The sequence below is a fragment of the Protopterus annectens genome, chromosome 14.part0 (assembly GCF_019279795.1).
Source record: "Protopterus annectens isolate FY-2018-M chromosome 14.part0, PAN1.0, whole genome shotgun sequence".
Lineage (NCBI taxonomy): Eukaryota > Metazoa > Chordata > Ceratodontiformes > Protopteridae > Protopterus > Protopterus annectens.
Window position 1 is genome coordinate 807,242,929 of NC_056748.1, and position 15,000 is coordinate 807,257,928.

The following is a 15,000-nucleotide window of genomic DNA, read 5'->3' on the forward strand; positions in this document are numbered from 1 at the left end:
TAGTTCCAGATCATACGCACCAACAATTGTCCAGACAGCAACGCCACACAGTCAATTTATTTTTTAACTGGGTTCATGTCGCTATATATTAAATGCCATTCTAAATACCTCATAAAGAGGTCTGCATAGATTGGGACAAATGTACTGCCTATGGCCGTTCCCATCATAAGTAACAATCACCACAAAAAGAAAAACACATTATGTTCCAACACTAGTCATACTAGTGAGATCAAATACTCAGCATGTCTAGAATAATATATACCACATATCTCCAACCAATGTTTAAGTGCAAAAATACCCCCAATTATGTGGGATATTCATGTACAAAGACTGAACACCTAAGGTACAGAGAAAAGACTCAGGAGTAACTTGTAAATCATTCATCAGACAAAGTGACACAGGGATTTATACTTAGTTTAGTGAATTTATCTATAATTCCAGAGTGGGGGATGGTGTCGAAAGCCTTGGCAAGATCTAGATAGGGTGTGTGAACCACCTTACCCTTGTCTACAGCTTTGATGACTGCTTCAAAGAAGTCTATCAGGTTAGGGAGACATGATCTGCCTTTTACAAACCCGAACTGGGTGGGGTCCAGAGTTTGGAGATTACCAATGTCTTTGTTTATAAGTTCCATGATGATACGTTCCATGGCTTTGCAGACCAGGCTCATCAAGCTAATGGGGCGGTAGTTCCCGGGGTCCGTGGTGGCTCCCCCCTTGTGGAGTGGGATAACCGTCGCTGTACGCCATTCAGCAGGCACAAAACCTGAGGTGAGGCTATGACTGAACATGGTACTTAGGTGGGGTGCCAGTTCGTTCTGTAGTTTGTGTAGAATGCAGCCTGGGATGTTGTCTGGTTCCATGGATGCTGTGTTCTTGGCTTTAGAGAGTGTGGTTTATACCTGTGCAGCCATGATTACAGGAACTTTGCATTTTACCGGTGCAGAGATGGGCTCTTTAATGGGTAAGAGGGGGGTAAAGTTAGCACTGAACTTATCTGCCAGGATGTTGGCGATATCAGTTGGGTCTGTATATTTAGTGCCATTGTGCTGTAACTCAGAGCAGATCTGAGTGTGGCCATTGAGATTCTTGACATAGCTATAGAATGCTTTGTGGTTGTCTTTAGAATCAGTGGAGATTTTGTTTTCGTAATTAGCTTTGGAGGATTTTATTAGGGATCGCAGCTTCTTACTGAGGCTGACCAGGGAGCTCCTCCACTCATGGGATTTTACTCTCTTTTGCAACAGTTTCTTCCTTCTGTTGTACAGTTTGTATATGGCAGGGGACCACCAGATTGGCTTCCTTTTTTTGGAGGATAGCGTCTTGGTTCTGTTTGGGATAGCATGATCCATGCACTCATGTAAGTGCTTATAAAGTGCAATTGTGTAGGATTCAATAGTCATAACTGTATTGTCCATCTGCATGGGTGTCATGAAGTTCACCACTTCTGTCTTAAGAAGCATGAAGTTGGCTTTGGAGAAATTTTTTACCATGGTTTCCTTAATGGGTAGTGGGGGCAGGATGTGGATATCTAGGGTAATTAGCTTATGGTCGGATCGGACCAATGAGGCGTTGACTTCAGGTATGGAACACTGGTCACTCATGTTGGTAATGACTAGATCTAGGATATTGTTGCCCCTGGTGGGGCTGTGGATAAGTTGATCCAGGGCATTGGAGTTTATGAATTCCAGAAAGCGTTGGGCGAAGGAGTTGGTACATAAGTAGTTTTCCCAGTTAATGGTGAGGTAGTCAAAATCGCACATTATTAGGGTGTTTGGTTGAACCCTAATATTTTCCAGTACATCAAGAAAAGAGGAGTGGGAATCCTGGGGCATGGTGGGTGATCTGTAGCAAGCTACAATTTGGATTGCAGTTTTGCCCACAGTTAGTTGCACTTGGATAACCTCGGCTGCATTATGCCGAGCAACTAGCCTGGAGGTGTGGATATCCTTAATGAATATGGACACACCTCCCCCTTTGGTGTTCCAGTCCAGGTTACATGGCCGAAAAGTGTGGTACAAGTTATAGCCTGGTAGTGCAGGGGTGCTCTCTGGAGCCTTGAACCAGGTCTCAGTCACTGCACAGATATCGATGTTCTCCATTTTAAGGAGTGCCTAGAGTGAGTGCATTTTGAGATTTAGACTTCTAAGTGTTCTTAAGTGCTAGTTTATTTACAGTGTGTTAGGCTTTCCTGGAGAGTCTGGAAGTCAGATGAGGAGTTTGACCACTATGAGTATGCAGTCAAATACAAACAATCATCCACAAGCCTTCAGTATCTGCCTCAACATTAGAAAAATAAATACCACAGAGAAGTGGTCATAGGAACAATCCTTGGGGAACAACACCGGTAAACTCTTTTCAATGTGTGTGTGCCAACAGTAATAGATCTAGTTTTCTCGGCAAGCCAATTTGTTATCAAGTGGGCAACAGGGAGGTTAGATTTAGTTAGAGTTAGCATTTCACATTCTGGCGTGATCCAAGTATCAAATTCCTCTGCCAGGTCCAGCTAGGCAGTGTGAATCTATTTGCCTGCATCTAATACATCAGTGACCAGTTCAAAGAAGACCACAAAGTCCAAGAGGCAAGATTTGTCTTTAAAAAATTAGTTTAGGTCTGGTGCTTGTGGAACAGCAGTTGTTCATACCACTGGTACAAATCCAGTAGAGAAACAGAGATTAAATACTATTACTGACAACTCTGCAAGATATAGTGTCTAGTCCTAACAAAGAGACAACCTGGCACAATATGCGGAACCATGGAGCTAGTGTTTTTTACCTTGGACAGTGCAGTCAAGACTTGCTCAGAGACAGACTGGCACTGGCATACTAATTTGTTGTGAAAAGTTTTTTTTTATTTGGGGGGGGGGTCAAATGAGTAAAGTTCATGCTAAATTTGTCAACCGATATGTTGGCTATATCCTCATGTAAGAGTGTGTGTTAAGCATTACAGCTAATACCTAGCATTGCATGAAGCTAATGCGTCGGACATAGATGAAGAAGGTTTGGCGATTTTCCTCAACATTGTTGCCAATTTTCAGTTCATACATACTTTTGGAAGATTTGATTTTGCTTCAGGAGTTCTTTCCTGATCTTTCTAAATCATCTTCTAAATTACAGGGTATTAAAATTAACAAGCATGGACAAAGTTTCTTCATCTTATTGTATAGTTTGCTTGTACTAGGGCTCCACTACTAGGGCTCACTCCTGAGCTTGGAACTGTATTTGTGCCTTATAAGGAACAAAACCTCAACGCTTGCTTTAAGGTGGACATGGTGGGGTTAATAAGATGAAGAGGAAACTGAAAGGTTTACTTTAAAGTAGTCTCCGAGAAGAGAAGTTTTATGACAGATCCAGTTTTATCCTAATAGTGAATATTCCTGAACAGTGCTCAAATATGACCAATGATGTCTTAACTGAAAGTGTTGACCAAAGGGAGAAGCTATAATGGTGAGAACCAGATCAGATACTTAAATACTCTTAGCTGGGACTAGAACGAGTTGTCCCAAGAAACTTATCAATGGTGGTGTAGGTTTCTCCGTTAATGTCTAGATAGCTGAAGTCATCCAAGAGAACAGTGTTGGATTCTATAGTGAGGGATGCCACTTTGTTTAAATATGAATCATGGACTGCAAGTGATATAGAATGGAATTTGATAGTTTGCTGTGACATGGCACAGAGTCTTACTTACGATCAGATGGCTATGGAGGAGCTCAAGATCACTGCTCTACCTTAACATTCTGGAGGTCAGCTGACTTCTTAGGAAGAAAGACAACTCCTATAACTCCAATGGTTTTGGTGTTGGGCTTGAAAGTGTGGTAAGCATTGAAACCACATGCTATGGGGGTGCTATCACTATTCTGAAGCCATGTTTCTTTAATTATCAGATGTCTATATTCTCACAAGTTAGGAATGCTTATAAGAAGTACATCTTCCTGTTAAGACTTCTAGCACTGAACAGCACAAACTTCATGCAGCCTTAATTTGGTCTTGCTATGCATGCAATTTGAAAAGACACAACTTGCCTAAAAAGGCACTTTGGGGAAAAGAAAATCCTTGCCAACATATGGAATCCATGAGGACAGACCATCCCTAGCAAAACAATTAGGGTCATCAATCATTCTCCTCTCAGGCCACATAGATTTTTATCCTCCTCCCCATGAATGCCACCGATAGCCAAGTCAATGGAATAAGTCAACTATCTTCCGACAGTATTGTAGCGTCATTCTTAGCAATGGCAGGATACAGCTCAAGACAATTTACACCACATTTCAGTGTGCACTCAAAGAGCTTCGGCATGCCCCCCTTTATATGACACAATGGTGCGTCTCAAATCATGTGCATGATGACCAGGTCATCTGTGTACCTAGGATGAAGGGCCTTGAGGGCACTAGTGACACTGGCACCTAAGAACCAGCTGTTACCCAGTCTTTTCTTAGCTTGAGGTGTATCTGTGTGTCTGACTATGAAGTCAGCTATGACCAGGACATGTAACATCTTGGCCTTAATGGCTTAAGGACATCTTCTTTCCAGATGAGTGATCACTTTCAGTAGTTGTATTAGAGTGTGCTGTATGCTGGTATTGATGAGGGTTGTAGGCTTGGTGGTTTTCATGGATTATTAGGGGTACCAGGAGGTTTAGGTAAAGATTTTTAAATGCATCACCAAGCAAAAGTTTTGTGTTGACAGCCTGGGGATGTTGCTTAGGTGTGGGTGGGAGACTGGTAATGCAGTGTTTTACTCAGTAAGTGCTACTGGTTGTGAGAGGGATGCTTCCAGTTTAAATATTTACATCTCTCACATATGAGTCCCTTGGGTTAAGAAGGAGTTTTTTTCCCCTCAGAGATAGAGTGCTATAAGAGTGGCAATAAATGTGGGGTTAGTAAGCGATCCCCTCATGCTAACCAAGTCAGCTGTGTACTGAAGGTCAGGAAGGGGAAGTGAAGAGACACTCAGAGTATTTAGAAGTTTGTTGGACTGGTGATGCTTCACATTCCTATCTGTGCAGCTAAGCAGAGCCAATATCTGGGTTGTGCAGACAAGCACAGGTAAGAGGAAGCTTGTGCAAGCTGTTTACACAGATCAGAAGTGGGTGTCTAACTCAAAGGATTTAGAGAAATGTACATTTCCACTAGGAATATGCAAGAGAAGGAAGTTACTTATGCACACTACCCACTATGGAACTACTACTACTGAAGAACTATGCTCAGCACAGTTCTGTGCAGTAAACAACAAACAAGAAAACTAATGGAAAACAAATAAAACCTGAAGCCACACTGCTCCTGACTGACCAAGAATGCTTCTTACCAGATTGGAGTACCTGCAATTTCCCCTATTAGAATTTTTATGAGGGGTAGAGTCCGCGGTGGTGGTGCTGCGGTAACGTTGTTGCCTCACAGTCAGATGCTATCCGGTTCGATTCTCAGCTAGAGTGTCTTCTGCGTGGAGACATGCGTGAATGGACGTACCTTCGTTGAAGGTTGTGCATCAGGGCTGGTAACTCGGCACGTAAAAATCAACTACCAATCATTAGCGGACCGGAGTTCCACTGTGGCGACCCCTAACCGGAAAAAGCCGAAAGACAAGCACAAGCATGAGGGGTAGAGCACAATCTGAAGCAAAAATCAGGAACAGCTGGATTGGAAATGCAGTCAGGCCATGACTCGTTTTAATAGGGGGATTGCAAGCACTGCTACCCTCTAAGAGACAATGTCTGCCAGTCAGAACCCACCTCCTTTGGCACTTCCACTCCTCCTTTGAGTAACCTATGTATGAACAGGAGTACAATTAAAGATATTCAATAATACAAGGCGCTCATCCATCTGGCTGAGAAAGATTAAAATTGTGTAAAGTGCACTCATTTAAGACAGACATCTATAAGATTTTGAATGCTTACCTTTAGGCCTGTTAAGTGGACAGCTTGGGCTCCCAGACCACCACATTGCTATGAAGCAAATGTTTTGACTACCAGTCATTGGGAGGGTGGCCTAATGGTTAAGGTGATTGCCTCACAAACACAAGGTGCAGGGTTTGAGTCTCACACGGAATAATTGGCTAGGCTTAAAATGGCTCGCAAGGGCAGTTAGCTTAGTACTAATCTATGAACCTATGAGACTAATCGGCACCCAATAACATTAAGCTTTTTTACAAGTCCCTCTCAGAGCTATCCAGTTTATCAGCTTGCATTAGTCCTTTTCCCCCAAGATAGGAAAGGTTGAAACAGATACAAAATACTCTCCAGGAGCAGCTCTATAGTAAAAAGCGGTAAAGAAGGACGCTGTCAGGTGGCTGGAAAATTTATAGTTTTTTAGTCCTTTTTGATTAGCTTAACCCTAACTTTCTGTTGGGTTAATGTCCAGTACTAGTTACGGCTGACAAAGACTGTGCTTTCACCTCCAAAATCCTGTCTAGGAGTTACCAACATCATGGGCTTAGAGTTACCACCCGCCCCTCTTTGCGTGGGACAGTCCCACTTTGGGCAGTTGTGTCCTGCGAAAAAAACTAAAAAATGGCAAATTTTCTCAGATTTTAAGACAAAATGTATTTCTTAAGTTTTCTTTAGTAGCTGCATAAAACAGTTATTTTGTATCTGAAACACAAATATTATATGAAATAGCATAAGCACTCAAATGCTACAAAAATATGCTAAAAGTGAAGTTCTGTCCTTTGCACTGACCTTGGGTCTATTTTGTCCTGAAAAATCTCACGTTTACAAAAAAATGTCACACTTTGGGCATTTCAAAAGGTGGCAACCCGGCTGGAGGATTCATTTAGAGCGCTGTGTGCCCTGGGTAGGAGACCAAATAAATTTTCCCTCTCTACTTTTCTGAGTCCACAATAGCAACAAAAATAGTCAAGCTTTATTATTAATTATTATTAAATTCTGCCCTTTGAAACAAATACAGACCTATTACATCCAATATTTAACTTTACAGCAACAAATCTAACTATATAAGAATGTATATCTTATCACAAGGGAAGCTCACAGGGCAATAACTATTAAATGTGCTTGTGCCTACACAGGAACATACCATACCCATTATCACTCTTCTAACAGTACAAAGCACAGCCTTATTAATGCAACTAAAAAGAAAATTCTATAGTTTAGCCACCTGATACTGCTAGAGAACCATTTCTGGTAAACACCAACATTCAAATTAATAAAAGGTACTACCCTCAGTTATTAAACAAGCTCACAATACAGGATTCATCACATTCCTTGTCGAGCCTTGACAATTGTAAACCAAATCAACCTTAATTCTCACCGGCTAGGTGCAAAAAAAAAAAAAAAAAAAAAAAAAAAAAAAAAGGCTGAAGTAAACTTGTCTCTTGGCAGAGCCTTCCTAAAGAAACTACTACAATTGCTAAACTTTTAAGGAAAACAAATGAAAGCACACCTGCAAATGATTTCTAATTTAACAGCTTCAGACAGCGTACCTATAACATAACTCCACTGCTTTCACCACACTGTACAAAAACATACCAGCCGCATATTGAACAAATACTGTTCTGAATGATATAATATACAAAACATACACGGGCACGTTAAGTGATCGTATTAGGCATTATATGTACTATCAACATAGTATACTACGAGTATCTAGTTGCTGCTTATCCATATTCATTGTAAATATTTATCTGCCATTTCTTCAACAGCACATTTTATAGTTATTAAATGCATCTTAGTTATTTCTTCTGTTGCATTTCCCATGTGCGCAGAATCTTGGTTGAAAAATATCAATAATCGGTGCACCTAATAAATAAATGGAACTTTTCCGTTATCGGGTCTGTTGCATTTCCCATGTGCGCAGAATCTTGGTTGAAAAATATCAATAATCGGTGCACCTAATAAATAAATGGAACTTTTCCGTTATCGGGCCAACAGCTGTAAGCAGCCCTTGGAATGTTCATACTGCTGCCGCTGATGTTTATTCGAAAAGCTATACTTTCCTTGCAGAGTGGCACCCAGTGTATTACTTAGTTACTTATTAAATAGCAAAGTGTATGCATCCCCAGCTCCTAAGCCCTTTAAAGAAAAGGATGCATGTGTTTATTTTTACATATTGCAGCATCCAGAAAGTGCGCTTTATCTGAAGGCAATGCTGTTCGTTTTTTTTTTTCGGGTTTTACTTTCGTATTCCATCTCAGAGTGTCACTGATTTTGTCACATATTAGAACTGATTATTGCATAGTTCTGCTAAGCTTTTCATTCTGGCTTTGTCGTCACAGCACCACTCATTTTTCAGGAAAAGTCAGTGCTGGCTGGGTATGTTGCTGCCGTATTCTGGTCTTAATTTCGGCTTTGATCTGTGATTGTCACTCCTTTCGGCCCAAGTCCCTGCCGGTTACAAAGATCTGTGTGACTTACTAATTACGGCTTACATCACGGATGTTAATTTCTGAAAATAAAGAGGAAGTGCTCCTCTTCCCCACCAGCTGCTGATTCGGGACAGTGTCTTAACATGTGGAATGCTGTCAGTCAGATATGGCAACCTAATCACACACAAACAACGGGTAAAACACCTTTGCAAAAGTTGAGACATCTGTTAAAATTATGAGCCGAACATCGGGAGAAAGCCTTTTGAAAAATAGGAACATGTTTTCCCAATGTCAGCATGTAATTAGGATAACATTCGCGTTACCTTTCCATCTACATTTCACTCCACAAGTGCTGTCCCGTTAACGGAAAAGTACCAAATAAATAAATGGCCAATATGTCATAACCAGCAATTGCAAAAAAAAAAAAAAAATAATACTAAACCTACAACGCTTTGCTCTGCAGGACGTGCAATCACACAACAGCAACGACTACTACCCCACTGATCACAAACTGACGTGCAAAGAACTGCACGTCCTCCTTACTCATAAGTTTTAATCAGAGTGGAGCATTGATCCACATGGAGCCTTTTCAGACTCAATTCATTTTGTAGGACTGTTTCTTCAATTCGTACCGCAGAACACGTTTAACAGCTAGCCCGTTTCATAACGTTATAAAGACTATATTCCAACGCTTTCCAATCTCAGCATCCGTAAGATCCCAGCAACCATCTACTTGATTCTGTGAACTACATAATGGTTACAAAACAAAAGTCTTAATACTTTCCTATTACTTTATCCTAGCTTAGCACACATATTATTATAGTAAACTGTTACAGTACCCAACCCCAAAATGTCATTGAATCTTAGCATCACAAAAATGTAAAACTCACCATCTTTTCCTCAGCGTCGGGTTACTATGGGCAACTACGTCAGTAAAACGACGGAAAAGCTTACTTACTGTTCTAAACAGTGCACCGGAAGTAAACTTGCACAACGAAAGACCTGAGAAGACGAGTATGTCTGTGCTGTGCTCTACAAAAAGGTGGAGCTAGGTCTTGAAAGGAGGAGTTGAAATTGGACAGCCTCTTAGTACTTATTGGGCATTATACTCCACGTGGAAAGTATGGATTTTGAGATAAGCATTATGCATTTTTCCGAGTAGTTTGAAAGAAACTGAGAAGATCAGTGTCCTGTTGCTGGGTACGTGTGTGTTATCTATCTTCCTGTATATTTTTATAAGAAGCAAAGATAAATACAAATTACTGCAAAATTGGTAGACAAAAGAGTGTTTCCTGCATATTGTATGTGCTGTGTAATGAATACAGTTTCCGTTTTTAACTTCTGTGCTTTTTGAATAGTGTGCGTACTAGTGGGTAGGATCACAGCAGCTTGCACGATTACTTGAGAAGGTTTGCGTATAATGCTTACCATGCTAGCTGCACTTGGTGGTATATGTCACTGCTTGCTGTCATACACTAAAAATCCCGTTTTTTGGTGTCAGATTCTTGCAGTTGTCTGTTTACAGAACTGTCACCCCTCTCAAATGTTACTGATTTTGTCTCACCCCTCTCAAATGTTACTGATTTTGTCTCACCCCTCTCAAATGTTATTGATTTTGTCTCATAGTTTTACCGTCTGTCGTGAAAATATTGCATACCTGTTAACACTGAACTGTCAGATTATTGCCTCATATTTTTTTGTTCTATTCCTCATAAAATTTGTGGTTTTCTGGCAAATCACTGGGATGATTTGAGGATTGAAGTCTCCAAATAATGACATATGTTTGAGTTTCAGACTTGAAATCCTTCAGAAAATGTATGTCAACACAGATCCTGTTAGTGTAGTAACTTTGAAAGTTTATAAGTGCAATATTTACAATCTGCCCCTATTTTTGGGCCTTTGTCCAGATGGCTTGCACTAAGATGTTGCGATCTATGCTTATTATTCAGTTTATGTTGACTCACAACCCCTGTTCTATTAAACTTTTATATAAAGAAATAGAATAATATTTAAAAATTGTCCTTGATTTGGGTCTTTGTCCCCCCATTATTTTTGTCTTTGTCAATAATTCTTGAGCAAAGAAGGGGGGGGGGGGGGGTATTCCCGTAACAGCTTCAGAGAACCCAGGCTTTTTAGACCAAATCGATTTTGCATCAGTGAGCAGGTTCTAAAGAAAAACAAGTATAAAACTTTAATTGGTGGGATTATTGACTATAATCCTCAGTAATTTACAGGGACAGTTGCTTGACTTAAGTAGTACATTCTTTAGCTTGAATTTAAATTTCCTGTCATCTTGTGTAGATCTGATGTCTAGTAGTAGTGTGTTCCACAATGTGGTTATTGAATAGGAGTAAAGAGATTGTCCTACAGCTTTATTTGGATTATGTAGAATTGATAGTTGTTTGTCTTTGGTACATAGTGCTCGATTGGTAGTATAGGTTTGGAGTACACAAGTTATGGAAGGGCATTTTTTCTGGATTATAGATTATTTTATGGGCCAGTGTTAAGTGCTGATAGTTGAGTTATTGGGATAGATGCAACCAGTTAAGGAAAGTAAGAACAGTACAGTGATGATGTAGAATGGCAGACCTGTTGCAAATTTGGCAATTTTATTGTAACAGGATTCTATTTTTGTTAGTATAGTTTGGAAGTTGGTTAGTGTAGGGGTATCATATAGTACAAAGGTTAACCAATATAATTACCGCTAACTCTCCTAAAGTATCCTGCTGCAAACAAAAACCAAAGCTGTGACAAATGAAACAGTTGTCAGGATACACCACGAGAAGTCCGATTATAACAAAAATCTTCTTTATTCCATAACAAAGTAAAAGATAAGCGCTTTCGCGTGCTGAATGCACGCTTCTTCAGATCTGAAGAAGCGTGCATTCAGCACGCGAAAGCGCTTATCTTTTACTTTGTTATGGAATAAAGAAGATTTTTGTTATAATCGGACTTCTCGTGGTGTATCCTGACAACTGTTTCATTTGTCATAGTACAAAGGTTAGGAGGTATGTGAAGGCTACTGTTCTTTTAGTGTTTAGGTTCATAAAATGTTTGTGCCCATGTAGCATTCCCAGCTTTTGATTTTTTTTAATGGTATTTTGGATATGTAAGTCAAAGGTTAGTTTGCATTGTAACCCCTAATAGTTTGGCATGAGGAACAAGTTCAATTTCTGTGTTATTGAGGGAATATATTTTGAAGTCAGAGGTGTATGAATTAGATGTGAGGAGAAGTAGTTTGGTTTTGTTAGAGTTTAGCAGGAGATTTGCATTACTGACCCATGTTTCAATGGATGTGAAGACAGTTTTGGTTATTTGTTTTAGATGAGTTATATTCTTTGAGGTAGATATGATTGTTGAATCGTCTGCATATTGAATAATGGTGCTTTGGCCGGAGGCAGTATGGAGGTTATTTGTGAAGATGTTTAAAAGAAGGGGCCCAAGGACAGAGCCCTGAGGGACTCATGTATTATTGGGAAGATATCGTGAGTGAGGGTTTTGCCATTTTACACACAGTTTCCTTAGATATAGGTAGCTAGAGAACCATTGTAGGGAGGAGTTTGTAAGTCCTAGATTGGATAGTTCCTAAAAGAGTTTTTGGTGTGACACCGTATCAAATGCACTTGATAGATCTAGGAATATTTCTAATGCTGGTTGGTCTAAGTCCCTAGCTCTGTTGACTGTATCAGTAAAGGATATTAATATAGCTGTACTGTGTGATGCTCTGAAACCATGTTGGGTGGGTGTGAGTAGTCTGTTTTGAATGAGGTAGTCAAGGAGTTGCCTATGTATACATTTTTCCAAGATTTTGGAGAGAGGGGACAGGATTGAGATGGGACAATAACTGGTCAGTTGATTTGACTTATCCCTTTTCCGTAAGGGGTAACAATTCATTTTTTTCCATATTAATGGGACATAAGATTCTAAGATGGATCTGTTAATGAAAATGTTAACTAGGTGGGCTATAGTGTCAGATGCGAGTTTTAAGTATTTGGATGGGAGATTATCAATGGAGAGGGAGCTTGGTTTTATTTTCTGTAATAGACACTGTATATAGTTTGTGGCTACTGGTTGCAATATAAGGGATGTTAGTTTTGGTGGCAGAGTTGGTGTAGTTTGGGAAGAGGGTGTAGAGAAAGCGGATTGATTAAAATTGGCATTTTGGGTGTTGGTGTTATTTGTGGAGTTTGTAGTAGTGTGGGATTTGCTAGGACTCCCGTTCATTTCTCGTCTAGAGCGCCTTCTGTGTGAAGTCTGCATGTCCTCCCCGCAGTCGAGTAACGTTAAAGATCTGCAGGTAGGTGTGAGTGTGAATGGGCATGTCTTCGTTGAAGCCGAAAGTCTTTATTAACTAAGTTTTCAATACTTTCTATAAAGTGTGTGTTTAAGTATTTCGGCTATTTGCAATGGGGTTTTATCTGTAACTGGTGCAGGATTTTGTTTTATACCTCTGTTAAGCAATGTTGAAATAGTGGACCAGAACTTTTTAGGATTATTTTTGTGGTCAGATGATTGTTGAGTAAAGTAGTGTTTCTTATCTGCACTTATTAGTTTCTTTGTTTGATTACGTAGTTCATAGGTTCATAGGTTCATAGGTTCATAGGTTCATACTAGGCTATCTGCCCAAGGGCATTTATAAGCCTAGCCCATAGTTATGTGGCTTTCGCCACCCCTTTAGTTGGCTGTAGTTGCCTGTAATTTTGCATGTTTAAATGATTTTTTTTTATATTCTTTCCAGGCGTTGGTCCTTTTTTGTAGAAATTGTTTTGTGTGAGACAGGGTATGTGGTTGACTTTAGTTTGCTTTTTGTGGAGTTGGGCAAGTCTATTGAGGGTATTTGGTTGAAGTAATTAACATCATCTAAGGGTGGTGTCTTTAGCATTGTCCAGTTTAAGGATTTAAGTTTATTGACAGAGAGTTTGACTAAAGCTGGATAGGTTGCGGGAAGTTTTGTAGTGGTGGGTTTCTGGTTGATGGGTGAAAGTTCCGTGAGTGTATGCAGTAAGTGGTCACTTAATGTATCTGGGAGAGTGTCTGAGTTAGAGTAATTGTAGCATCACTGACTGGGATCCAGTCTACAATGGAGTTTTGTTTTTAGCATCAGTGACTAGCATCCAATCTAAAATGGAGCTTTGGTTATTCCTTTTATGAATTCTAGTAGGAGTTGTGATAAGTTGTGTGAAGCATGATGAACTGAGACTGTTAGGGGGAAAGTTAGAGATTATATTCTGCCAATTGATGTTTACATCACCAATGATGATGGTTTCATTACTTATATTTTGGGACATCCAGGGCAGAATATTTTCAAGTGTAGTTGTGTTTTGACCGGGGGAATGCATAAAGCTGTAATACAGAGTTGTTTATTTTTATTTAGTTTTAAGAAGGCAATGAATCTTATTCCAAAGTGTTCACAGATGAGTAAAACATGTCAGCTTTAGACAGTTTGACCACACTGCCAAGTTTTTTTCTAGATGTACTGGAGAAAGAGACAATGTGTGCCTGCATAGTTTTGTTAATGCCGTAAAATTACAAATTCTTTTAGTTCTTGATATTGGTTAATTTTAAATTTCATGGGAAGATACTAAACACAAAGGTATACACTACTTGTATATCTCTCATAGGAATGTGTACTGTATATTCCATGAACACAAACATACAGATAGAAAACAACAGTTACATTATGACATTGGAACTTCCAGTGCAAAGTCTTAGATCCCATCAGATTGAGTTACTGGAAGTTCAGATTGACATGAAAGTTCTCAAAGAAGTCATAAAATATTAAGGATTTTTTTATATCTCTTATGATAACTGAAAAAAATAGTACAACAAAGTAAGCCACGGTGGTGCAGTGGTAGCATTGTCATCTCACAGCAAGAGGTTCTCCCGTTCGATTCTCAGCTGAAGCGCCTTCTGTGTGGAGTCTGCATGTCCTCCCTGCGGTCGAGTGGCGTTCGAAAGACATGCGTGAATGGGCGTGCCTTCATTGAAGGTTTGGCATCGGTCTGACACTTCGGCACTGCAAAAATCTACTGCCAATCATTAGCGGACCGGAGTTCCGCTGTGGCGACCCCTAACTGGGAAAAGCTGAAAAAAGCAGACATAAGATACAACAAAGAACACAAAAACAACTGAAATACTTGATAGCCTGCAGATGCTACTACCGTACATCATGATCTTCATAAATATTACTTTTTTTTCTTTCTAATAACTTTTACAACTGACTAAATTTGCATATCTCTAGTTTCCAAGTTATTTAGTTATTTGACATTTGTTGACCAGGATAGTCCGACTGAGCTTGAGCCCTTTTTCAGTTGAGGTCCAGGGAGAAAAGCCCCAAACTAGAAAATATACAACTGGTCTTTTCACAGTACAGATTAAGTAAAACTAGTATTACTGCTACATTTACTTACAAGTGATACAAATAAGAAAATAACCAGCAGGTAATTTCATTTTCAGAAAGGTTTGAAAGTAGAATTAATGTACATAAGAAAGGATAATAGGAAAAGGAGAAAAAGGTGAGCAAAGCTGTACAAAATAAGAGGTCACTTCGCAGAAGAGGTAGTTTTAGTAGGAGATGGTTAGTAGTAAGGCAGGAGGAAGTAAAATGAGAGATGATGAAGAGTAGGTAAAGCAGGATAAGAGGTAGTGGTTAGTTTGATGGAATTAAAGTAAGGGGAGAAAAAGAG

General features: G+C 39.7%; 2 protein-coding genes across 3 annotated transcripts in view; one reads left to right on the forward strand and one right to left on the reverse strand.

Annotated features, from left to right (window-relative positions):
* Positions 1 to 9,279, reverse strand: part of ARL3 (ADP ribosylation factor like GTPase 3) — a 528,266-nt gene extending 518,987 nt beyond the window's left edge. Inside the window, exon 1 of the mRNA XM_044056550.1 lies at positions 9,205 to 9,279. Within this exon, the coding sequence (XP_043912485.1) occupies positions 9,205 to 9,207 (3 nt within the window). The 5' untranslated portion in view covers positions 9,208 to 9,279. The remainder of the gene's footprint in view (positions 1 to 9,204) is intronic.
* A 115-nt stretch (positions 9,280 to 9,394) lies between these two features.
* SFXN2 (sideroflexin 2) overlaps positions 9,395 to 15,000 on the forward strand; it is a 666,316-nt gene continuing 660,710 nt past the window's right edge. The window contains exon 1 of one of the 2 annotated variants that reach the window (XM_044056549.1): positions 9,395 to 9,514. The gene's annotated coding sequence lies outside the window, so the exon portion shown is untranslated. The remainder of the gene's footprint in view (positions 9,515 to 15,000) is intronic. The other variant, XM_044056546.1, reaches the window with a different exon arrangement.